Source organism: Micropterus salmoides, unplaced genomic scaffold (assembly GCF_014851395.1).
Source record: "Micropterus salmoides isolate LMB-PRFRI ecotype aquatic unplaced genomic scaffold, ASM1485139v1 Ms_hic_scaffold_14, whole genome shotgun sequence".
In the NCBI taxonomy this organism is placed as follows: Eukaryota; Metazoa; Chordata; class Actinopteri; order Centrarchiformes; family Centrarchidae; genus Micropterus; species Micropterus salmoides.
In genome coordinates this window covers 153,097-178,655 of record NW_024040485.1, presented here as the reverse complement: position 1 = coordinate 178,655, position 25,559 = coordinate 153,097, and the positions used below count along the sequence as shown (strand labels likewise).

The following is a 25,559-nucleotide window of genomic DNA, read 5'->3' as shown; positions in this document are numbered from 1 at the left end:
AGCACTGGAGAAGTCAAAAAACATGATCCTCACAGTGCTCGCCGGCTTATCCAGGTGGGCGTAGGTGCGTTTGAACAGGAAGATGATGGCGTCCTCAACTCCCAGTTGGGGCTGGTAGGCAAACTGGAGTGGGTCCAGGAGAGGTCTGACCATGGGCCGCAGCTGATCCAGAACCAGTCTCTCCATGGTCTTCATAATGTGGGAGTTCAGTGCCACAGGTCTGTAGTCCTTGGAGTCACTGGGATGTGGCGTCTTTGGCACAGGCACGAGGCAAGATGTCTTCCATAGCACAGGGACCCTTTGGAGACTCAGGCTCCACATAGCTGGGGGGCATAGGCTTTGAGCACCCCGGGAAGGACACCATCAGGGCCTGCACTCTTGTTGGAGTGGAGTCTCCTCAGCTGTCTTCTCACCTGCTCAGCAGTGAGGCACACAGAGGTTACAGGTGGGGGAGGGGGAGAGTCGTCAGGGAGGGGAGCTGATAACCTGAGAGCCAGAGGGGGAGGTTGGGGTCTCACAGGAGGGTGCGGGTCAGTTTGGAGGAGGAGGAAGGCGGAAGTAGTGGGGTTGGAGGTGTTTGAGGGCAGACAGCAGTTGAATTAGTGGGAGGGATAGGCAGGAGCCATAGCATCAAATCTGTTAAAGAACAGATTAAGTTTGTTGGCCCTGTCCAAGCTGCCTTCAACTCCTCTGCTGCCAGTCGGTCTGAAGCCAGTGATGTTCCTCATGCCGCTCCAGACCTCCCTCATATTGTTCTGCTGGAGTTTACACTCCAGCTTCCTCCTTAGCCTCCCTGATCTTTACCTTCAGGTCCCCCTGAATGGCCCTCACCTCCTCCCTATTACCATCTCTGAAAGCCCTCCTCTTAGCATTCAGGATGTCTTTGATGTCCTTTGTTACCCATGGCTTTTTGTCTGGGTAACAATGGACAGTCTTTGTTGGGACAGTGCAGTCCACACAGAAGTTAATGTAGTCTGAGATACACTCAGTAAGCCCATCTGTGTCCTCTCCATGTGGCTCACAGAGTGCATCCCAGTCTGTTACCTCGAAACATCCCTGAAGAGTCTCATAGGCGTCCTCCGACCATCTCATCACCGTCCTTGTGGTCGCAGGCTGCCTTTTCACCTGAGGCACATAGCAGGGATTGATTTGAACCAGGTTGTAGTCTGACCTGCCCAGTGGGGGGAGGGGGGAAGAGCTGTATGCATCCAGGGTCCTCTCCTCTCTAGTATGGCAGCTCACATACTGGGTGACGCACATTAAACAACACTCCCGAGTTGTTAGCTCATCCATCTTATTAGCCAGTGATCTCACGTTGCCCATGAGAGAGGGGAGACACAGCTTAAATCTCCTTCTCCTAAGTCTCAGTTGCCTGGACCCCTCTCTCTTCCCTCGCTGTTTCGTTCCTCCTCTGCAACCTCTGTGTTTCCTCCTCCAGATCTCAGTGGGGATGTCTGTGGGCCTGGGCACCCCGGTCAGCTTCAGCGCGATCAGCCGGGTGTAAAGAAAGCTGCTAATTTGTCAGTACTTTGACATGCAGCCTGGAAGAACTGGGGATTGAACCTCCAACCTTCAGATTAACAGGCAACCCGCAGACTTTGAACACATGCAAGGAGAGTCAAAAAACAAAAAGAAGACGGCCATTTTGGATTTGTCATATTTGGCGATTTACCTTGTCCTCCGTGCAACTTTCCAGAAATTTTCACTGTGCAATCAATGATCACATCCAACGAAGGTTAAAATCAAGGGCAATTGGACTTGGTTGAAGATACTGGAAGACGTTTCGTCCCTCATCCAAAGGACTTCTTCAGTTCTGACTGACTGGCAGGGAAACTCAGCTATTTAGTTGCAAAATGAATAGAAAATATAGTCAAGACATTGATGAGGTTAGAAATACTGATTTTTAGGGCCCGAGCACGACCGTGTGAGGTCCCTATTGAATTTGCTAAGATTATATTTACTTTACTTATTCACCTTTGTTATAATTACCTTATTTGTTTATTCAACTTTATTTATTACTAATTTTTTAAATGTAATTATTTATGTGTGTGTTTTAATATTTTTGTCTGTTTTATTCTTCCTTTGTATTTATTTACCTTATTTATTTTCTTTCTCTTTTATTTCTTACTGTCCTTTTTAAATTTCTGTATGCATTTCTGCCTCATTATGCAAATGAGGAGGGGCTGTGTCTCAAGGGGTCATCTTCTCTGCTATTGGTGGACCAGTCAGACAGGAGAGCTCCTACTCTGCCTGCAGACATCAACGATCTTGCCCCTCACACAGTCAGATTCCTTCAGTGCGCTGAGGTGTTTAACAACTCTGAAGACACTACCAGCAATGTCTTCCTTCTCTTTTCACGTTCTCCGACAGACAGTGCTTTCAGTTTGCTGCATGCATGGACACAGAACTGCGGTATAGAGAGAAGCACACGGTCAGCTGGCTGCAGCTAAATCTGGAGTGCACTCGTATTCAATTCTGTATGGTAAATTCAGTTTTAACGGAGCAGAGCGAGCTGACAGGCAGAGTTAGAGACTTTTTCTGTCCGTTTCTCTCTTTACAAAGACGCATGTTGCAGTCAGAGTCTTCTCTGAGATGCGATGCGAGCACGACATACAACACAATTTATCAAATTACACAACGGATATACAGTATGAAAATAAGATTGATTGGATTATACTCACAGGAAGTATAAAACCTGTTACATGCGTCTATTAAAAGTAAAGTAACACAGTAATGTCAGGGAAATTACTTTACTTAGATTTAAGTACTGCAGTTGTACATTTGAAATACCTTCCTACCTTTCTGATAGGAAGCCTTCTTCAGGTGGTATAAAACATTTCTTCTTATATTCTGATTTGAGTTGTGGACAACTATGACCACATGAATTTAAAAAATTAAACATTTCACTGCCCAAGTCAGCTATAACACAAGTCTTGTTCATCAGACTACATGCTGTACAGTATTTGTGGACAGATTTTGTCCCAGGATTTATTATGCATTTCTTCTTCTTCGTTGCATGATTTAGAATAATAAGGTGAGAAATGGGTCTGTTCTGAGTTCATCCTGCACTGCAGCAGCTAATAAAGTCCATTTAATCCCCAAAACGCTTTTCTTTTAGGCAGGCTGGAGCAGAAAACAACTCACCTTTCTCAAGTTGTACAGTAATGTCACATGTGTATGAAGGTGGATCAAACAAGCTAATCTTAAATGTCAAAGTAGAGAGGAGCCTAGTAGGCCTATTTATTTTCATTCATTACACAATATGAATAAGCTATGCAGACAGTTGTAAAGAAAGAACATCTTTTTCTTCTGTTCTCTACTTGTTATAGTTACACAGTATTAGGGGTGTGGGCTGTATTAAAAGTATCCACTGTTCTCCCATGCTCTAACACACAGTAACGATGAAATGTGTGCTGTTCTCACATTCTTCTTCTCTATGTACACATAAGCAACAAGGCAGGGAAATATAAAAGGAATTTATTTTATTGTTTGGGTACATTATTGTTCAGTGTACATGCTCACATCTGAAACAAACTTTACGTGCTTGATAACTCTCCCACCCCGCAGACATCTACACACCAATACCGATTTATATTCATAGCGGCAAGTGCTATGTAGCTCCACATAGGGGACACAGGAAGTGACATATAGCACCTTCATGCGGCGTCGGAACCGCGTAGGAAATTCACAGCCGCACCGGCAGAGCTCCAGAATGTGCAACTCGGCCGGCTCAGAAATTTCATCCCACGCTTCCTGAAGCACCTCCCACAAGTTGGACTGGCTTGATGGGCACTTCTAACGTACCATATGGTCAAGCTGCTCCCACAACAGTTCAATAGGGTTTAGATCTGGTGACTGCGCTGGCCACTCCATTACAGACAGAATACCAGCTGACTGCTTCTTTCCTAAATAGTTCTTGCATAGTTTGGAGGTGTGCTTTGGGTCATTGTCCTGTTGACAATGACTGGAAATTGGCTCCAATCAAGCGCTGTCCACAGGGTATGGAATGGCATTGCAAAATGGAGATAGCCTTCCTTATTCAAAATCCCTTTTACCTTGTACAAATCTCCCACTTTACCAGTACCAAAGCAGCCCCAGACCATCACGTTACCTCAACCATGCTTGACAGATGGCATCAGGCACTCCAGCATCTGTTCACTTGTTCTGTGTCTCACAAATGTTTTTCTGTGTGATTCAAACACCTCAAACTTAGATTTGTCTGTCCATAACACTTTTTCCCAATCTTCCTCTGTCCAATGTCTGTTATTTTGCCCATCTTAATCTTTTCCTTTTATTGGCCAGTCTCATAAATGGCATTTTCTTTGCCACTCTGCCTAGAAGGTCAGCATCCCGTAGTCGCCTCTTCACTGTTGGCATTGAGACTGGCATTTTGCGGGTACCATTTAATGAAGCTGCCATTTGAGGACCTGTGAGGGGTCTATTTCTCAAACTAGCTATTCCTCGCATGGAATAGCCTTCATTTCTCAGAACAAGAATAGACTGTCGAGTTTCTCTTTTTCTGGCCATTTTGACAGTATAATCAAACCCACAAATGCGATGCTCCAGATACTCAACTCCAGATACTCAACTAGCTCAAAGGAAGGCCAGTTTTATAGCTTCTCTAATCAGCACAAACGTTTTTAGCTGTGCTAACATAATAGCACAAGGGTTTTGTAATCATCAATTAGCGTTTTAACACGATTAGCTAACACAATGTACCATTAGAACACAGGAGTGATTGTTGCTAGAAATGGGCCTCTTCACACCTATGTAGATATTCCATTAAAAGTCAGCCGCTTCCAGCTACAATAGTCATTTACCACATTAACAAATGTCTAGACTGTATTTCTGATATCTCAATTGAAGAAAACAGTGCTTTTTTTTCAAAAATAGGGACATTTCTAAGTGACCCCAAACTTTTGAACAGTAGTGTATATGACAACATTTGCATTTATTTATAGCTAAATGTTTTTTAACATGAAAATGAATTAAACTAATGCTAATGCTAAACTAATAATTTTGATTAATGTTCAGTTTGGCAATAGCAAAAAGGATACCAGGGAAGACGAACAAATCTGAGGTGATAAATTTAATTTCTCTGAGACTTAAACATAAGACTAGTTCTTAAATTCTGAAGATCATTCAGGACGGCCTCTCAGAAAGATAATATCCACTGCAACACGTGGTGGCGGAGCAGGTTAGGCTATGTGTGGTCCTCAGGTGCCCATTATTATGAGATGCAAAATCTTTGGTGGAAAAGCTCCCCTAAGAATTATTCTTGGCAATCGGCAGGTGCCGTTCATGATGAATCGTGATCCGTAGGCTGGTGGCTGCAAAATTTTATATGCAGAGTGGGGGACGCAGGGATCAAACCACTGAAATTCTGATAAGTAAACAACTGTTCTACTCCTTAAGCCACAGACACCCAGGTACTGGGTTCTCCTCTGAAAAACCCTTTAACTCAATGCTGGAGTGAGCACATTTCTGAAATCTATATATGTCCTTTGAGGACCCAGCCCACCATGGTAACTTATTTCCCTATTATGTGCTCTTATCTTTGCAGGTATTCGTTGGAATGGCACGCAGAGTCTGACAGCTGTTTGACATTGACACCGTTGAAGGAACCATTTCCACTAATGAATACCTGGACAGAGAGACAACTGTGCAGTACAATATTACTGTGGTTGCAACCAAAGTCAGTAAGTAATCCACACCAAAAGCATCCTGCATCCAAAACAAAGCATACACAGTCACTGTGTCTGTTATTGTATTTTGACCTTTTTAAAGTTATAATCCTAAAAATCATACCCTATTTTTGATAGTGTTTAGCATTGTCTCACTAATAGAAAGAAGAAATAAACTAATTAATTGAGATGCTGTAATTACCTGTCTTTAAAGCAGTTTTTATTGTTAGTGGCAGGGTCTACCTTTCCTGCATGTTATTTAAATAGCCATGAATGCTAAATTCAATTTATCTATTTTATTTGTATAGCACCAATTCATCAGAAGTTGAGTTATCTCAATGCACTTTCCATCAAGAGCAGATCTATTCCGTACTCTTTGTAATATTATTTACAGAGACCCAACAGTTCCTACCATGAGCAAGCAATTGGTGCCAGGCAAGGAAAAACCACCTTTTAGGAGGTAGAAACCTTGAACAGAACCCTAGGCTCGAGGGAGGAAGTGAGAGAGAGAGATAGCAGCAGCCAACGCAATATGCACACAGAAATGCTAAAGAACAGTAAAGGTGGTATTGGTACAGACATCAATGAAAATAAAGATTGGTACTAATGATGACAACAATATTAATGATGATTAAAGCTGCAACAGTGTTGGACAAGCCCTCACACCGTGACACACGTCTTGAGCCTGACGCAGCCGTGGCGCAGGGGACAGATGTCGGTAGACCTATCACACATTTTGGACTGGTCATGAAGGAGTTAAACATCACTTCCTGTGTCCCCTAGGTGGCGCTAAACAATACCAGCTAATTATATGTTGTGTACCAGTACACAACCAGTAGTGTGGACCACGCTGCGAAAATGCCATTTAAATTAAATGATTTCTGTTAGAAATGGCTTACTTCCTGTTGCTATTAGGCGGCACTATGACATTAAGTGAATATTGGCATGTACATGTGTTCAGGGCAGGACTCTTATCAAGCATGTAAAGTCTGGTACATATCTAAGCATGTGCAATGAAGTTAAGCAATAAACTTCCTGTTTAATGGCGAATCATCAATATTGTAGGCCACATCACCGACATGCCCTTTGACAAAAACTCACATATAGCACAACCTTTTTGTCAGGATCGCTGGGTGTGCAAAGCAGGTGAGAGCCCAAATGCATGACATAGAGCGCGGAGATACAGGGTATTTAATCCAGGGCAAGACAAAACAGGCATGAACCAAACTCACAGGTACAGGGAAACTGGTACATCAAAAAACCCAGAACAGGTAATGCAGCAACTTGCAGAACAAACAACAACCGACTGAGCATACACGTGACAATGACCGGACAAAGACTGAGGGAAACAAGCAAGGGTACATACACAGGGTTAACGAGCTGGGAGGAGGTACACAGGTGAGGGACATGAGGCTAACGAGGCACACAGGCAGGCAGAGAGAGAGCATGGGAAAACAGAGAGACTTGTATGCAGAGTGATAACAGGGGGAACAGACATGACACAGGTTACTGAACACATAACAGATCAGAGGAATAAAAATAAACTAATAAAGACGCAAGCAGACAGATCACCAAGAACTACAACCAACAATGAAAACAGAATGAAGCTGGGATTAAAGAGAACACAGAGCAGGCAAGGGCAAAATAACACAGAAGTACACAGACCAAAAGTAAACACTAAGATATGAACTGAGACACAGAACTAGGAGCTAAGACACAGGGCTAACAGAACACAAGACCAGGAACCGAACCTCAGAATGGAGTAGGGAACAGAGACGGAACCGACTGGGAAACAAAAGAATACAAAACATGGAACAGAACAGCAACTAAGGGAAATACCAAAACACAACAGACAAGATACAGATACTGGACAAAGGACAACAGACAGGGCCGAACCCAAAACTCAACAACTGTAAGACAGATACTGAACAGATCGAAATAACAAACACTGAAGTACATGGACCAGGAGTAAATACTAAGACATTAACACCGAACTGGGAACTAAGACATGGAGCCAAAACACAGACTAAATAACAAATACAGAAGGGACTACAAATAACAGGACTCATTGAGAACTAAATGAACAGAGCAGAACAGACACGCCCACTCATTGTCCAGCCTTAAGATTGCACAGCAATAATTTGTTGTCGATCGATTAATTCCCCTGGGTGGAGTTTGTTAAAGTACAGACCCTGTAAAAGCCGCAAATGGGCTGAAATTGCACATTCAGATCAAAATGGAGGACTTCCTGTTAGGTTTTGGGTATGACTTCAAAAGGTTTTTTGTGCGTCTTGGGATGATACATGTACCACAGAAGTTTCATGCATCTAGGTGAGGGCTGCATCGTGTGAAGGGTCACTTCCTGCTGCCATTAAATTCCATCCTTTAGATGTGTTCAGGGCGTGACCCTTATCAAACATGAAATTTGGTACAGAGTGTGTACAAAGAATTGCAACAACTTCCTGTTTGATGGAAAAGCATCGAACTTCAACAAAAACAACAACAACATGGACTAGCCATTACACGAAAACTCAACAATCTTCACAACAGAGCATCTTCAATGTCTTAAATCTCTTCTGAGACTGTTAGAGGTGGGTGCGGCCAACCTGCTAGGAGTAGTACATAACAGCGTGAAATTTGACACTTCCTTTTTCTAGTGGGTGGCGCTATGACTTTGAGTGAATGTTGGCATATGGATGTGTTCAGTGTGGGACTGTTATCATACATGTACATTTTGGAACATACCTGAGCATGTACACTGAATTTATAACAATTTCCTGTTTTATGGTGAATCATCAATTTTTGATGCCATGCTACGCAGCCTACACAATATACACACAGAGGTACAGACAGTAAAGGTAATGTAAGCTATAGGCTGAATGAGTAATTGTAAAGATATTTATACTAATGTTAAGAATAATCATAATGTTAATGATAATAATAAATATAATAATAACAATAATTGTAGCAGAGCATGTTGAGCAGGAACATGGGGCAGCAGGTGACTCGCAAACACAGATCCAGACTCCACAGCTCCAGAGCCAGAAACCCTGCAGGAAGTGACAGAAGGAGAGAGGAGAGGGACGAGAAAGCACAAGACTACGGGAAAGGGAAGAAGTCAAGTTAGTAACATGCATTAATAGGATGAGGTTGTCTACCAACGGCTCCCTTCTACGTAATAGCGAGCCAGACGGAGCCGGTGTTCCATATGGTCATGTCAATGTATGTCATGTAAATCAGTCAGTCAGTCTCATATCTAAAGGGTCAATTCTCTTGGCAGGAACTAGAAATAGGCAACACACACAGCTCTTGATTATATTACAGTGAATTTATTCTCTAACTATGGTGATAAAAAGATGGTTGGATACAGGGAACATAAACATTTGCTGAACAATGAGCCTGGAGGTTCGACTGTGGGAAGCATTTGACTCATACGGCATGGAAGAACTAATGAAAGTAAACTAATGCTCTAGTTTAGGAGTTAAAATGGACATCTGATCACAGAACGTGTGTTAAGTCTTACTGCTTGTCGACAGCCTGCTTTTGGCCTGTTGCACGGGTCCCACGCTAGCTGCCCAATCCTGGCTTTTTGCTAGGGATTCTCCGGGGTTCTCCGTGTCTGATTGAAAACGCCTCCTCCGTCTGGCAATTCGGCTGTTTTCAGGTTTCCTTCGTTGTAGCTGGCGAGACCACGTGGCTTGGTCTGACCTCGGTGAAGTTGGCTCGACGAAAAAGGCTTAAAATGGAACTTGGTCGTTCCTGAATTAGTCCAGTGTAACTTAACGGACTGATAACTTTAACAAACAAAAGAAATAAAGAAAAATAAAAACAAACTGAAGGGCAGATCGATGTCGCGGCACTTCAGGTGTGTAGCTTCAGGCGAACAAAAGGGCCTTTCTGTTTCGCTGGCCGAGTCTGGGCGTTGCCCGGCGAGGCACGCCAAACACGTGCCGAAGCGTCCAGAGGGCAGAACAGAGTGTAAGAGAGCCAACAGCGAAGAGAAGCGAGCGCGTGAGGTCGCATGTCGCTCTTTTGTTGCCTGGGGCGTGGTTCCCCATGGGGCGTCTCAGGTTTCCCAAGGGACTGCCTTTCTAAACATAATGTCTAAAAAGTAAAATGTATTTACACGTATTATAATCAAATATTTTCCACAATCAAATCTCAATGGTTGAACGGTTGTACTGTTCTAGGTTAAGCATTTGGTAACAGGAAACAATTGTCACATTATTGGTCAGGATATTTATACATTTAACGGCATTTCCGACAAGGCATGTAATACTTATTTCGTCCACTTGGGGGAGCTCAGGTTACATGAGGAAAGCTTGGATTAAATCAAAGATCGTCTGGGAATATTGTTGATTCATCCTTAAATTCAAGCTGGCGATTAAGAGTATAGTAAAACATTCCTTTGTCATCATCTCTAAAGAAATTTTGTAGGAAAGTATTATGAACAAGCACTGATTACATCAGATGAAGGGGTGTCTTGCTGAAAATAAAAACACTGCACAAGTAACTTCTTTTCAGCACTAATATCAACAACAGATAGCAACAACAGTTAACATAACTACTCAAATTTTAACAGTCAGGCCCCGCGTTATCAGCTTCAGAATCAAAAAGGTGCCAGTTTTATGGTCGGGACAGCACTTAGAGAAAGCAACTTTGACCCCCCCCCCCCCTTCTTCTCTGGGGAGGAGAGAGGAATTTAGGGTAGCTCCAAATTTATTCTATGTAAAATGCACAAATCCACACCGTTGTTCACTACACATGCAAAGCTGCCATACAGGAGTCACAGAATTACAATATATGACTGGAAAAGCAGTTTAATAGGTCTCCTTTAAGGACTAAAGTTGACAAGAGTACGGAACAGGTGCTCGGTACACTATAACAAATACAATTGGCGGCTGTGGCTCAGGAGGTAGAGCGGGTTGGCCATGGTGGCTGTGTATGAATGAGTGTGATTGTTAGTTTCCGTTTGAGCACTTAGGCTCAGTGTATGAATGTGTATGACTGGTGAATGCAGATGTAGTGTAAAAGCGCTTTGAGTGGTCTAAAAGACTAGAAAGGTGCTATACAAGTACGGAGCATTTACATTTACAGTTGGTTGCAGTGATTTCCAACTTGGGTGCGAAAGACCAAGAACAAGGCTTTCAAATGAGTTATAGTTTAGTTTAGGTTTAGAGCTGATTAGTAGGCTAGAGTCGAAGATAGCTGCAACTCCACCTCCTCGGCCTGTGCCTTGAGGAATGTGAGTATTAAATATGACTGGGAGGGGTGGATTCATTTAGGACACCACCTCGACAACCAGAAGCGAAATGATGACATGCGGCTATACATGTCATCACTGGTCAGATTTGGCAGGGGTCCAGAGAAAATTACGGTGTCCAACATTGTTTTTGCAATGTACACCGTAATTCAACATTAATCTTAGTGACCCCCGATTAGCATAACCGGGAGTCATTACCGCCAAACGTGAATAACAATCTTACTGTATTTACGTTTATCCTTAGCCAGCAGATTCAAATAAGACTCAATATCGCCCGCTCTGGCCCCAGGGATGCACTTAACTATGGCTGCTGGCTTCGCTAACTTCACGTTTCTTAAAATGGAGCTGCCAATAATCAGAGTTGGTTTCTCAGCAGGTGTGTCGCTGAGTGGCGAAAATCTGTGAAACGTGAACAGGTTGGTGGTGACCCGTGGGCTTTGAATTCTTACGACTATTCCTGCTTCGGACAGTCGCCCAGCCACCCTTTTCTGGCTGCTCAGGAGATCCGGGGGACGGCTACCAGAGGCTAACTCAGGCCGGTCCTCACCGACTACCAGGGGCTGGATAGCTAAGGAGTGCAGGACTTCAATTCAATTCAATTCAATTTTATTTATATAGCGCCAAATCACAACAACAGTTATCTCACAGTGCTTTTCATAAAAGAGCAGGTCTAGACCGTACTCTATGATGCTATTTACAGAAGCCCAACAGTTCCCACCAAGAGCAAGCACAAGCAGAGAGAGAGAGAGAGGGCAAGAGAGGAACAGAGAGAAAGAGAGAGAAAAGAGAGGGATGGAAGGAGAAAGAGGGGAGGGAGGCAGCCTACACAATATACACACAGAGGTACAGACAGTAAAGGTGATGTTGCTATAGACTAAATGAAAAATGGTACAGATATTTATATTAGTGTTAATGATAACAATCGTAATGTTAATGATTATAATAACAATAACAACAATAGGACCAGCAACAATAGCTGTTGCAGCAGAGGGTGCCGAGCAGGAACACGGGGGCAGCAGGTGACCCGTAGCCACAGATCCAGACTCCACAGCTCCAGAGTCAGAAACACCTGCAGGAAGTGATAGAGAGAGAGAGAGGAGAGGGACGAGAAAGCACAAGACTACGGAAAGGGGAGAAGTTGTGTTAGTAACATGCAATAATGGGATGAGCTTGCATACAGAGGGAGAGAAAGTAGAGGAGAGAGGAGCTCAGTGCATCATAGGAAATCCCCCAGCAGTCTAGGCCTATAGCAGCATAACTAAGGGATGGTTCAGGACTACCTGAGCCAGCCCTAACTATAAGCTTTATCAAAGAGGAAGTCTTAAGCCTACTCTTAAATGTGGAGATGGTGTCTGCCTCCTGAACTCAAACTGGAACCTGGTTCCACAGGAGAGGAGCTTGATAGCTGAACGCACTGGCTCCTAGTCTACTTTTGGAGACTCTAGGAACCACAAGTAACCCTGCATTCTGGGAGCGCAGTGCTCTGGTGGGGTAGTAAGGTACAATGAGCTCTTTAAGATAAGATGGTGCCTGACCATTAAGAGCTTTGTAGGTAAGAAGAATGATTTTAAATTCTATTCTGGATTTTACTGGAAGCCAATGCAGAGAAGCTAAAACAGGAGAAATATGATCCCTTTCCTGGTCAGGAAAAGAGATCATATTTCTCCTGTCTCCTGTCAAAACACGTGCTGCAGCATTCTGGATCAGCTGAAGAGTCTTAATGGACTTTTTTGAGCAGCCTGATAATAAGGAATTGCAGTAATCCAGTCTAGAAGTAACAAATGCATGGACTAGTTTTTCTGCATCATTTTAGACAGTATGTTCCTGATTTTCGCAATATTACGTAGGTGAAAAAAGGCGGCCCTGAAATTTGCTTAATGTGAGACTTAAACAACATGTCCTGATCAAAGATAACTCCAAGATTCCTCACAGTGGTGCTGGAGGCCAGGGCGATGCCATCAAGGGAAACTATATCTTTAGATAATGCGTCACGGAGGTGCTTAGGCCCCAGAACAATAACTTCAGTTTTATCTGAGTTTAACATTAGAAAATTACAGGTCATCCAGATTTTAACAACCTGAAGGCACATTTGAAGTTTAGCTAACTGATGAGTTTCATCTGGTTTGATCGATAGATATAACTGAGTATCATCTGCATAACAATGAAAGTTTATGGAATATTTCCTGATAATATTGCCTAGAGGAAGCATATATAAAGTGAAGAGGATTGGTCCGAGGACAGATCCTTGTGGAACTCCATGACTAACTTTTGCATGCATGGAGGACTCATCGTTAACATGTACAAACTGAAATCGATCTGATAAATAGGACTTAAACCAGCTTAGAGCGGTTCCTTTTATGCCAATGAAATGTTCCAGTCTCTGCAATAGGATCTGATGGTCAATGCTATCAAATTGGCACTAAGATCTAATAAAACCAGTACAGAGACAAGTCCTTTGTCTGATGCAATAAGGAGGTCGTTAGTAATTTTCACCAGTGCTGTCTCTGTGCTATGATGAGCTCTAAATCCTGACTGAAAATCCTCAAATAAACTATTGCTCTGTAGAAAGTAGTTGCTAAACACAGCTGTTTAGCAACTGCTTTCTCCAGGACCTTAGAGAGAAATGGAAGGTTAGAAGTCTCTTGTGCAGTGTTTTTATTTTCAGCAAGACACTCCTTCATCTGATGTAATCAGTGCTTGTTCATAATACTTTCCTACAAAATTTCTTTAGAGATGATGACAAAGGAATGTTTTACTATACTCTTAATCGCCAGCTTGAATTTAAGGATGAATCAACAATATTCCCAGACGATCTTTGATTTAATCCAAGCTTTCCTCATGTAACCTGAGCTCCCCCAAGTGGACGAAATAAGTATTACATACCATCGTCGGAAATGCCGTTAATGTATAAATATCCTGACCAGTAATGTGACAATTGTTTCCTGTTACCAAATGCCTAGAACAGTACAACCGTTCGACCATTGAGGTTCGATTGTGGAAAATATTTGATTATAATACGTGTAAATACATTTCTTTTTAGACATTAAGTTTAGAAAGGCAGTCCCTTGGGAAACCTGAGACGCCCCATGGGGAACCACGCCCCAGGCAACAAAAGAGCGACACGCGACCTCTCGACCTTCTCTTCGCTGTTGGCCTCTTCCACTCTGCTCGGCCCTCTGGACGCTTCGGCACGTGTTTGGCGTGCCTCGCCAGGCAACGCCCAGACTCGGCCAGCGAAACAGGCCTTTTGTTCGCCTGAAGCTACACACCTGAAGTGCCGCGACATCGATCTGCCCTTCAGTTTGTTTTTATTTTTCTTTATTTCTTTTGTTTGTTAAAGTTATCAGTCCGTTAAGTTACACTGGACTAATTCAGGAACGACCAAGTTCCATTTTAAGCCTTTTTCGTCGAGCCAACTTCACCGAGGTCAGACCAAGCCACGTGGTCTCGCCAGCTACAACGAAGGAAACCTGAAAACAGCCGAATTGCCAGACGGAGGAGGCGTTTTCAATCAGACACGGAGAACCCCAGAGAATCCCTAGCAAAAAGCCAGGATTGGGCTGCTAGCGTGGGACCAGCAACAGGCCAAAAGCAGGCTGTCGACAAGCAGTAAGATTTCACACGTTCTGTGATCACATGTCCATTTTAACTCCTAAATTATAGCATTAGCTTACTTTCATTAGCTCTTCTATGCCGTATGAGTCAAATGCTTCCCACAATCGAACCTCCAGGCTCATTGTTCAGCAAATGTTTATGTTCCCTGTATCCAACCATCGTCTTATCACATTAGTTAGAGAATAAATTCACTGTAATATAATCAAGAGCTGTGTGTGTTGCCTATTTCTAGTTCCTGCCAAGAGAATTGACCCTTTAGATATGAGACTGACTGACTGATTTAAGATAATTGAGCGATTATTAACTAACTGATCACTAGTAATAATTGTATAATTATTAAAACTACCTAGAGGTCCGGAGACTCTAGGATTATAACAACTCCGGTGGTGCCCTGAAATGAGGAAAATTTTGATTTTATGAATATTAATTCATAATTGGGTATCAATTCTCATAATCGCCCAAGTGTATCTTCTGCAGGTTTATCAAGTGTAACACACAAAGTACACATTGACATTGCCCAAAACGTTTTTTTTGTTTTTTTTATCAAACAAAAAAACCGAATTCAGCACAATGTCTTCTTTTCCTTTCTTCAAAACAAATTTATTACTCAATGTTTCCTTTCATTGGTGGGTGGGACTTCATCAACCCCTTGCTTCTGATTAGATAGTGTGCTCTATCAGTTATGTTTGTGCTTCAGGCTACTCTTCAAAATTAAGTGTCTACCAAAGAATTCCTCTTTGCCTTAAGACGATGCAATGTCTACACAAAAATATGCACTCAGTTTAAAGTTTATTATCAAAAACTAATTACATAATGCAATAAATCCCCCTTCATGATTAAGAGATTAACAGTTTAATAGAGGTTGGCGATTCAACTGTATGATCAGTTTGGAGCATGTAGTTTGTGGTGCTGTCAAACTGTAGCGAATAAAACAAAGATGTTTCTGTTATTTAGTCTAGCCTCACAGATTAAGGTTTATTTTAGTAAATGCTCTGGACAGTAAAGTGTGATTGATGGCATTGAACCAACAGCAAGCACATGAAAAGGATTTACAGAAAATGACCAGGAGGTGTTGCACTGCACCTCCCTCAGCTGTGATCACCTGGAGCCACAAACAGCTCCACTGAGTTAATTCTGCAGTGTTTAAAGATTCATCACACCTGATATGGTCTAGTTAGGCTTAGTTTTATGTCTTCATGCAAGACTGCCTACATTGGAACAAATCCCTGAGTAAGAGAAAGGGAAAAAAGGGGTTTTTCACATTTGTAACCATAGATTATCATTTAGCACAATTAGCCTCTATCCATCCACACCGTACCTGATGTGATTTTGAAAAATAGCCTTGATGGCAGATGCGAGCCAATAAGCCTAAATAACCATAAACCATAATCATATTTTATTATTAATTACTATTGCCCAGGTTTTATCAAATTTGCAAATAAAACAGCTGCTATGGAAACGCAATGAACATAAAGCCAAAAAAAGAATAAAATGTGATAAAATATGATCTCCACTGTGTCAAAACAGCAACCAGCTTTTGTTACTTTTAATGAAACAGCTCCAGGTAATGGCCTACTAACATATGTACACTCCTGTGACCTGTAGCAAGCAAATTAGTCTCCAGTCTGTGAGCGTATTATCATGATGGAAAGCCCAAATGCCATTGCGTCACAGTTCAAGTCATTTCATGGAGCCTCAGCGTCAGACACAGGACGTTACAGTACAACTCAGACGATCTGACCCTGGGGACGACCAGAACTGTGGCGCACTAGCATTTGGGTTCGCGCACTCTCAGAGTGCATACATGATCGTCGCTCTCCACCACCCCAACTCGCTCTATTTAGCTCTCTGTTGGCCCTATCTTACACCTTGCACAAAGCGGCTCACAGCGCAGCACAAGTGTCATTGCGAGTTTCCAACTGACACAGTTGTCATTTTCACGCCAAGTGCCCACGTTATTTAAACAGCAAATTATGCAAATTATGCACCCATGGGAGTGTTGATCTTAAAATGAGATGTGGTCACTCAGGCAAATTGTTGTTGCAATGCTATTTTGAGGCAGCAGAAAGCGAGTGCACCATTGTCAAGTCAACGGCATAGTATTTCACTGTTTTTTCTTATTTTAGGGGCGCATTACTCCGATGGTAAGAGACGCTGTGTGGATTTACGCACAAGGCACAGCAACATAACTTAATATTAAAATTTCCTGACAAGCAACAGGATCGCTCAGGATCAAATGTTAATTCATGTTCTGTGTTCTTCTCCACATCCAAGAGCTCTCACACACAGTGTTTGGAGTAAAGCAGCATCCTCCTGATCCATCCTGAGCTCCTTCAGAGCGTCTAAATTATTTCAGAAGCCAAAAGTTGAATGCTCTGCCTTCTGGAGAGTTTCCTCTGTCTTGTCATGTCAAGTTTATACATTGTTTTTTTTGTGCTGCTTAAATGCCCCGTGTATATATTTGTTGTGACTTTATTGCGCACATGATGTTTAAAATGACCGACAGCAGCATCTCTAAGCATGAAAGGTTTAGTTTTTGAGGCCTGCTTTCTGACTGCTATGATAAATAAAATCCGTGATTGCAAGTAGTTCTACCTACTCGATGTAAAAATGTCAACACAGAGCAGAGTACTTGCTCTGGCCCTTGCTCTGTATGAAGAAAAGGCTGAAGCAGGTAGAGAGAGAGGACGGACTGGCCATATGTGGGTTTATAATTTTGTGGGTGAGGAAACATCTCGGCGAGTACCACCGTTTAGTCCAAGAGGACGAAGCCCCGTTCCAGGATAGTAACCGTTGCTACGTTGTGGTATTTGTCCCGCCCCTCCTGCACTGTGATTGGACAGCTGGGTAAAAAGTGACAGTGACGAGCGCAGCGTATTTCCCAAAGTTGAACATTTTTCAACTCTCGGCGACCGGAAAAAAACGCTCAGCGTCCGGCGCGGAAAAGACGCTCAGCGCCTCGTCACGCTGCTGGCGTTTTTACCAGCTTGGAAAAACGTGGCGCTCCCATTGGAATTATTGAAAAAAGATGCTGGCGTCAGAAAAAAACGCTTTGGTGGACACGGGCCCTAAGAATGAAAATGAAACAACACAGGAAACCAATGAAACATCCCCCCAACCCCACCTGTCTATCCAAAAAAGATATTTGATGTCAAGTCTTATAAGTCTTAATCTGGTGGGGTTACCTACAAATTGTGTATATATACCCAAAACGGTCTGTTGACACTTTGAAAGTAATTTTCTACAGCTGGAGGAAAAACATGGTGTCACTGAGCCATGTTGAGTTTGTGGGAGATTTCCAGGATGGCCAGCAACATTAGGAAACTTTTCAAACTATTAGCATGACCATAAACAGTTAAAGGAAAAAGTATGTGAGCCCTTTGGAATTACCAGGATTTCTGCATAAATTGATCATAAAATGTGATCTGATCTTCAATTAAGTCACAACAATAAACACGGTCTGCTTAAACTAATACCACACAAACAATTATATATTTTCATGTTGTAAACATTTTCATTTTTGGATTTAATTTCTGGTTGACCCTCCTTTGACAGCAATAACCTCAACCAATGGAATTAATTTTTCCCGCGATGATAGCAATCCTTCTAGGCCATGGGGCAGCGAAGCAGCCTTAAACCATGATTCCTCCTCCACCATACCTCACAGTTGGGATGAGGTTTTGAAGTTTTGAAGTCAAACAAACTAGTACCAATGAGATTTTGTCACCTTAGGTGGTACCAAATTCTGGCTTGACCCATTGACTATATTTAGTTACTTTATATATTTATTTATTATATATTTATTATATATGGAAATACTGTCTTGATGTCTCACAGTGTATACACTGTAGCCATCATTTCTAAGGCCACACTGATACACACTCACTGTCATTTTGTTGGATTAACACATTTGGCTGTGTCATAGTCATATACAACTTCATGTTGACCCTTACAGACAACCCTCTGCTGTCTATCAAAGTGTCAGTGACAGTCAACGTCCTGGATGTGAACGAGTTCCCTCCTGAGCTGACAGTTCTTTCAGATACCTTCGTCTGTGAAAACTCCAGAGTCGGACAGGTAAACTGAACTAGTTCTGCTTGAAATGATCTGTTGATTGCATATCAAGACTAATTTCATTGTGTGGAACATTGTTACACACGTGTATTATTTAAATGGTAACAATTTATTATTTTGAATCTGATATAGCCATACACTCTCCTATAATCAAATACTTCAGAGAGTGCTGAATATAATTGAATTATATATTAACAAAACAACATTAGTTACTGTTTCAATTTCAGAAGTTTCAGCTGCCACACCACCAGACTGCAGAGCAGCTTTCCTCCCCAAGCTATCAGACTTTTAAGCTCAAATTCATCCCCAGCACTGCTCCAGTGATGATAGTTTATTTCTGTTTACCATTTTTATAATTGCTTCTGGAGTTCCAAAACTCAATTTCACTATATAAACTGTTACATTGTGACAAATGTACCTACCTACCATTTTCCTTCTCGACATTTGCCCTGCCAGCCAAGAGATTTGAACAAAGATTTAAACCACCAATCTTAAATTTAGAAGTCACAAACTTCTCTCTAGGGTTCTCTGATTCAGTGTGCTAGGCAGATTCTCTGTTTTTTCCATGACCAGGTGATCCAGATAGTCAGTGCTGTGGACAAAGACCTTCCTCCTGTCGGCCAGAGGTTCTTCTTCAAGTCCCCCAAAGAGCTTCGCAACAGAAACTTCACTGTTCGAGATTTTGGAAGTAAGCGATTGTGGTTATCAACAGTTGTATTGTATTATGACTACTATGTTTCATTAGCTAAATACTTTAAAATGGGTATAATTGATATATTTATATAACCCCAATTCCAAAAATGTTGGGATGCTGTGTAAAATTAGAATGCTGTGATTTGCAAAGGCTCTTTGACCTGTGTTTAATTGAATACAGTAAAAGGAAGATCTATTTAATGTTCAAACTGCAGTTTTGAAAGTTAAATTCTTTTCCTTTCTTGCTTGATGTAAGACTTCACTATTTTTTATATTATTATTTTTTCACTATTTTATAAAACTGCTGACAAATAAAGTCAGAGCAGAGAGATACAGGCAGAGAGAGAGGTGCTTTTGTGTCTGAAGTGAAAAGCAAGGAGAGCAGATTCCTGATGTTTGAAAGTAAACACTAAAATATGGTGGAGAATTAATTAGGATTAAAATAGTGAGATTAGAAATAAAATAATATAAATAGGGTAATAGGGTATTCTTTCAAATATTGTCAGTTAAAATATATTTTAAAATGGCCTAATTTGTTGGATATTATTTGTAGCTTTGTAGCAAAACAGCTCCATACAGTGAAAATGTGAATGTTATCTAATAATCAGTGTTTGATTATGATCATACACTTGAAGGACGCCAGTAAGAATAGCCAAAATTTATGCTGGTGCTGATCCTAATAAAAAAGAATTTTCCAATAAAGAAAAGTTGTAATAAAGAAAAAAGAAGAAAAATACATAAAGATGTTTGTGTATGCTGTCAGTTATAGTTGTTAGAAAGAAATATTCGGAATCGGCAGGTCAGACCTTTCAATAATCGACAATGTAATGTAATCAGTGCATCTCTTACTACAACTAACATGGCGATAAGCCTGTGTGTGAACTGATCTTGGGCTAATATTGTAGATCTACCTTTGTGTTCAGGTTTTGCTCACTATGATGTTAAGTGGCAGATTAGTTGGCTTTCTGCAGTTGAATAACTAAGGGCGTCCTCTGTCCCAGAAAAAACCTAAAATACTATGGGGAGGATGCCAGATAATTAGGATAATATGACAGATGGTAAACTTAAGAACCTAACTCATATTAAACAACTATTGCTGAGTGTTGTTGGCCAGATAAAAAGACAGAGAAAAGATTAAGTACAAAAAGTCATGGCAATTTGGTAACATCACAGTCTCCATGCTACACTAATAATTGTAGTAAGGCTTTCCTCTGTTTACACGTATCCTATATATTTTAGGCTGTATCATTTGTGTCCCCTAGCTTGAGAAATTTTTTGTTTATTGTCCCCCTTTATTTTCCCTGAAGTGGGCAAAAAAAAAATCATTTAAGATCATTTGCAGCGGACATAAAAATAACCAGATTGAGGATAATAAACACAAACGGAGATATCTGTTTCTGCAAAAGAACACGGAATCCGGAATCATATTAATTAATACTTGCATGCAGTGCAATTTATTCTCATAAATAAGGTGAACAGGTGGACAAATTACATTTAAATTGATGCTGTTTTCAATGCGTCAGTCGAGCAAATAGAGAGCATAGCTTCATGTATTGTTATCACATGTTTGTTGCCTTATCGAGCCAAACGCTGTGCGCAGCGTGTGGATGTGATGCGCTGCTTGGTTACGGAAAATAAAACACTATTTTATTATAGAAATCTTTCAGTGTGTGTCATATAAAACAAGTCATAATTCTTTTAACTTATCGGCAGCCTCGTTCAGTGAGTGGACTGTTTGTGTAGCTTAACTAAATGTTTAAACACAAGCAGAATGCATTTGGTTTACTATCTTTTCAAACGGTGGATTCCAAATTAGTACCTGGGTCATCCTGTACTGCATGTATGTGTCCCCGTCAAGCCAGTGACAAACATGAATATGTGACAGTAATGAAATGTGTAATATTATTTATGTCAGAGGAAAATCTAAGTTCTTCACAAAGTTAGTTGCACTGAGGTGAAAGATTTTCATTCATTAAAAAAAATCTGACCAGCTTGAGGTTAATAGATGAAAAGTGTGTGAGTTTGAGTAATTTCCTGTTCTGTTCCAGACTGACTTATTGTATTGAATTGTGCCTTTGTCACTGCTGTTCCCATCAACTGGCTTTCACATTTGCCCTGCGAAGATTGATGGAAGGGTGTTAGTGGTGGACTACAAATCTTTGCAAGTCTTAAACTGTTGGCCAATATGCCCATGCAGTTTTTCACAAAGTCATGAACCCTGCCCAAAGCTTGCTTGTGAAGGACTGAGTCCTCTGAGGATGCCCTTTTTATGCCCAATCATAAAACTATTACTCATTATGTATTAACCTTGCTGAATGTTCCAAAAAAATGTTTTTGTGCATTCCACATCTTTCCTAGTCATTTGTTGGCCCTGTCCAAACCTTTTTGGAACATGTTGCTGGCATAAAATTCAGTTTGCCATAAAGTGCTGACTCTATCATAATCCTTTCATTCATTGCTGCTGAACTTCTTGTTGTGATTTCTTCAAACTGTGTCAAAGTAAGATCAGTGGGTAAGAAATCTGTCTGAGAGTTTCTTATTCATAATCAGATGAATAATTTTTATAGACCTAAATTTCCAAAGGTTGATTCACACGTTTTTTTTTACCTCAGTTCCTTTAAACCCATTGAAATTATTCCTGTCAAAATATAAAACATAAAATAAAATCTTTTTAAATGTAGTACAAGTACATTTGCTTCATAGAAAGGCGTGTTGGGATGCCTGTAGCTTGAATACTATATTCTGTTCCTTTAGGAAAAGCAGTTAGAACTCCCATCTGTGCCACTGGTCTGGTGTAGACGTTCTGTTTGATCTGCATGTCAACAGACCTACAGCCTGTTGCACCAGCAATATGTAAGTTCTACCTTAAGTTAGGGTGCAAAGTCCACACTAAACGATACGTTGAAACTAGTTAGTTGTGATGTCTCTCAGGGTATATACTGAGACTTAAGTTGTGTCGATGTTTGGTTGCACCACCGAAACGTAAGGTTCATCTTAGCTACTCTGGCGTAAAGTCCATACTAATCAAAACAGTGTCGCAGAAAATGACGTTTACGCATCCCATTGTCAATCAGTGAACAGCACTATTCTAGAGCATTTATTACGTTTTTTTCGCCCGTTTGTCTCTCTCTCTTTCAACTTTTTCCAATACTGAAGAGGCTAATGGCTAAAATAGCTGTTAATCACCAAACACCAACAACAGGTACGTAAACAAGGACAAAGCATTATGACAGTGACATCAAGTGGTAAAACCATTTACTACAACATAGGCGTAATATAACGGTACCTGTAATGAACAGTACCGTAGCCTACGACAGACAGATGAAATTGTAACATTATAACGAACACATAATGATAACATACACAAGCAAACTGTTATAAATTAGTAGGCCTAGTTGTAAGTTAAAGAGTTATGTAACCCAATATACTTGCTTGCCAACACAATAATGTTAGTGTCTAATGTCAAGTTTAGTTAGCCTATACCTGCTTACCCTGTAACATAGGCTACTGTAATGATATGTTGATGTTAAGTTAACGTTTGTGTACTGTTTCAGGGATTTGGCCATGTCTGACCGTAGACCAAGAAAAAAAAACTTCCTGCTATCAAAATATAAACAAAACAAAAAATCATTGGAATCGAAATTAAACAACTTTGTAACAAATAAATGGAAACAACAAATATGGGAGGATATAACGGACACCATAAATGCAAAAGGTGTGGAGCACAGGGATGTAAAAGATGTGAGGAAGAAGTGGAGCGACCTAAAAATGCAAGCCGTTGATTTCCACGAAATGTCCCAGCAGGAGGTGGACCAAAGCCAAACATGGGGCCATACTCAGCGCTAGTGTTAGACATTGTGGGAGAGGACTCCCCCTCAGTGAGCGGCATTTCCAGTGGGGTTGAGAGTGGAACAGCAACCGAAGCACCAGCCCCCTATCATACAGCTGAACAACCTCTCCCCCCATCTGCAGAAGCATGTCTGCTTGAACCAGCATCCCTCCAACCGCCAGAGCCCACCTTTACTGGACCGGATGTGACCAACAATCAACCGACAAAAACCGACAACTCGACTGTCATCTTGGCCCAGCAGCCATCCACCACCAGCTAAGTGTGCTAAAGGCAGCAGAAGGCTTCCTGCTCCTGGCACAGAAGAGGATGTGAACACACTGAGATGTCAACTATTTACAGCTGAAATTGAGAAGCTCACACAGGAAACACTATAGTTTAAAGCAGAAAAAGAAAATATTGAGTTTGAAAAGATTAAATTAAATATTGAAATATTTCAATTACAAGAAGATCTTAAAGTACAGGGATACACCATCACACTTTCACATGAAAGTGTGATGTGAAATATGAATAATAAGTGAAATGTAAAGAAGAATTAAAGCTGCAAGCAGCGTTGGGCGGGCCGTCGCACTTGTAGCGCGTCCGGGTGTGAGCCGGCCGAGTTGCACATTCAGCCGGTGCGGCTGTGAATTTCCTATGCGGTTCCGACGCCGCATGAAGGTGCTATATGTCACTTCCTGTGTCCCCTATGTGGAGCTACATAGCACTTGCCGCTATGAATATAAATCGGTATTGGCATGTAGATGTCTGCGGGGTGGGAGAGTTATCAAGCACGTAAAGTTTGTTTCAGATGTGAGCATGTACACTGAACAATAATGTACCCAAACAATAAAATAAATTCCTTTTATATTTCCCTGCCTTGTTGTTTATGTGTACATACAGAGGGAGAATGTGAGAACAGCACACATTTCATCGTTACTGTGTGTTAGAGCATGGGAGAACAGTGGATACTTTTAATACAGCCCACACCCCTAATACTGTGTAACTATAACAAGTAGAGAACAGAAGAAAAAGATGTTCTTTCTTTACAACTGTCTGCATAGCTTATTCATATTGTGTAATGAATGAAAATAAATAGGCCTACTAGGCTCCTCTCTACTTTGACATTTAAGATTAGCTTGTTTGATCCACCTTCATACACATGTGACATTACTGTACAACTTGAGAAAGGTGAGTTGTTTTCTGCTCCAGCCTGCCTAAAAGAAAAGCGTTTTGGGGATTAAATGGACTTTATTAGCTGCTGCAGTGCAGGATGAACTCAGAATAGACCCATTTCTCACCTTATTATTCTAAATCATGCAACGAAGAAGAAGAAATGCATAATAAATCCTGGGACAAAATCTGTCCACAGCATGTAGTCTGATGAACAAGACTTGTGTTATAGCTGACTTGGGCAGTGAAATGTTTAATTTTTTAAATTCATGTGGTCATAGTTGTCCACAACTCAAATCAGAATATAAGAAGAAATGTTTTATACCACCTCAAGAAGGCTTCCTATCAGAAAGGTAGGAAGGTATAATTTCCCTGACATTTTTGTGTTACTTTACTTTTAATAGACGCATGTAACAGGTTTTATACTTCCTGTGAGTATAATCCAATCAATCTTATTTCATACTGTATATCCGTTGTGTAATTTGATAAATTGTGTTGTATGTCGTGCTCGCATCGCATCTCAGAGAAGACTCTGACTGCAACATGCGTCTTTGTAAAGAGAGAAACGGACAGAAAAAGTCTCTAACTCGCTCTGCTCCGTTAAAACTGAATTTACCATACAGAATTGAATACGAGTGCACTCCAGATTTAGCGGCAGCCAGCTGACCGTGTGCTTCTCCCTATACCGCAGTTCTGTGTCCATGCATGCAGCAAACTGAAAGCACTGTCTGTCGGAGCGTCTACGTGAAAAGAGAAGGAAGACATGGCTGGTAGTATTGTCTTCAGAGTTGTTAAACACCTCAGCGCACTGAAGGAAGCCATCTGACTGTGTGAGGGGCAAGATCATTGATGTCTGTAGGCAGAGTAGGAGCTCTCCTGTCTGACTGGTCCACCAATAGCAGAGAAGATGACCCCTTGAGACACAGCCCCTCCTCATTTGCATAATGAGGCAGAAATGCATACAGAAATTTAAAAAGGACAGGCAGAAATAAATACCATGGGTGAAAATAAATAAAACAGACAAAAATATTAAAACACGCACATAAATAAATACATTTAAAAAATTAGTAATAAATAAAGTTGAATAAACAAATAAGGTAATTATAACAAAGGTGAATAAGTAAAGGTATTATTATTATATATAATAATAATACTATTAAAGGCACTATTAAAGGCGTATTAAAGGCACTAATTAAAATATATACATTTATGTCTCCTTGTATAATTTAAT

General features: G+C 41.1%; 1 protein-coding gene across 1 annotated transcript in view; it reads left to right on the top strand.

Annotated features, from left to right (window-relative positions):
• The window catches only part of cdh12a (cadherin 12, type 2a (N-cadherin 2)), a 150,844-nt gene that overhangs the window by 107,886 nt on the left and 17,399 nt on the right, over positions 1 to 25,559 (top strand). Inside the window, 4 exon segments of the mRNA XM_038717161.1 lie at positions 5,564 to 5,595; positions 5,598 to 5,699; positions 18,518 to 18,639; positions 19,210 to 19,324. Of these exon segments, the coding sequence (XP_038573089.1) occupies positions 5,564 to 5,595; positions 5,598 to 5,699; positions 18,518 to 18,639; positions 19,210 to 19,324 (371 nt within the window).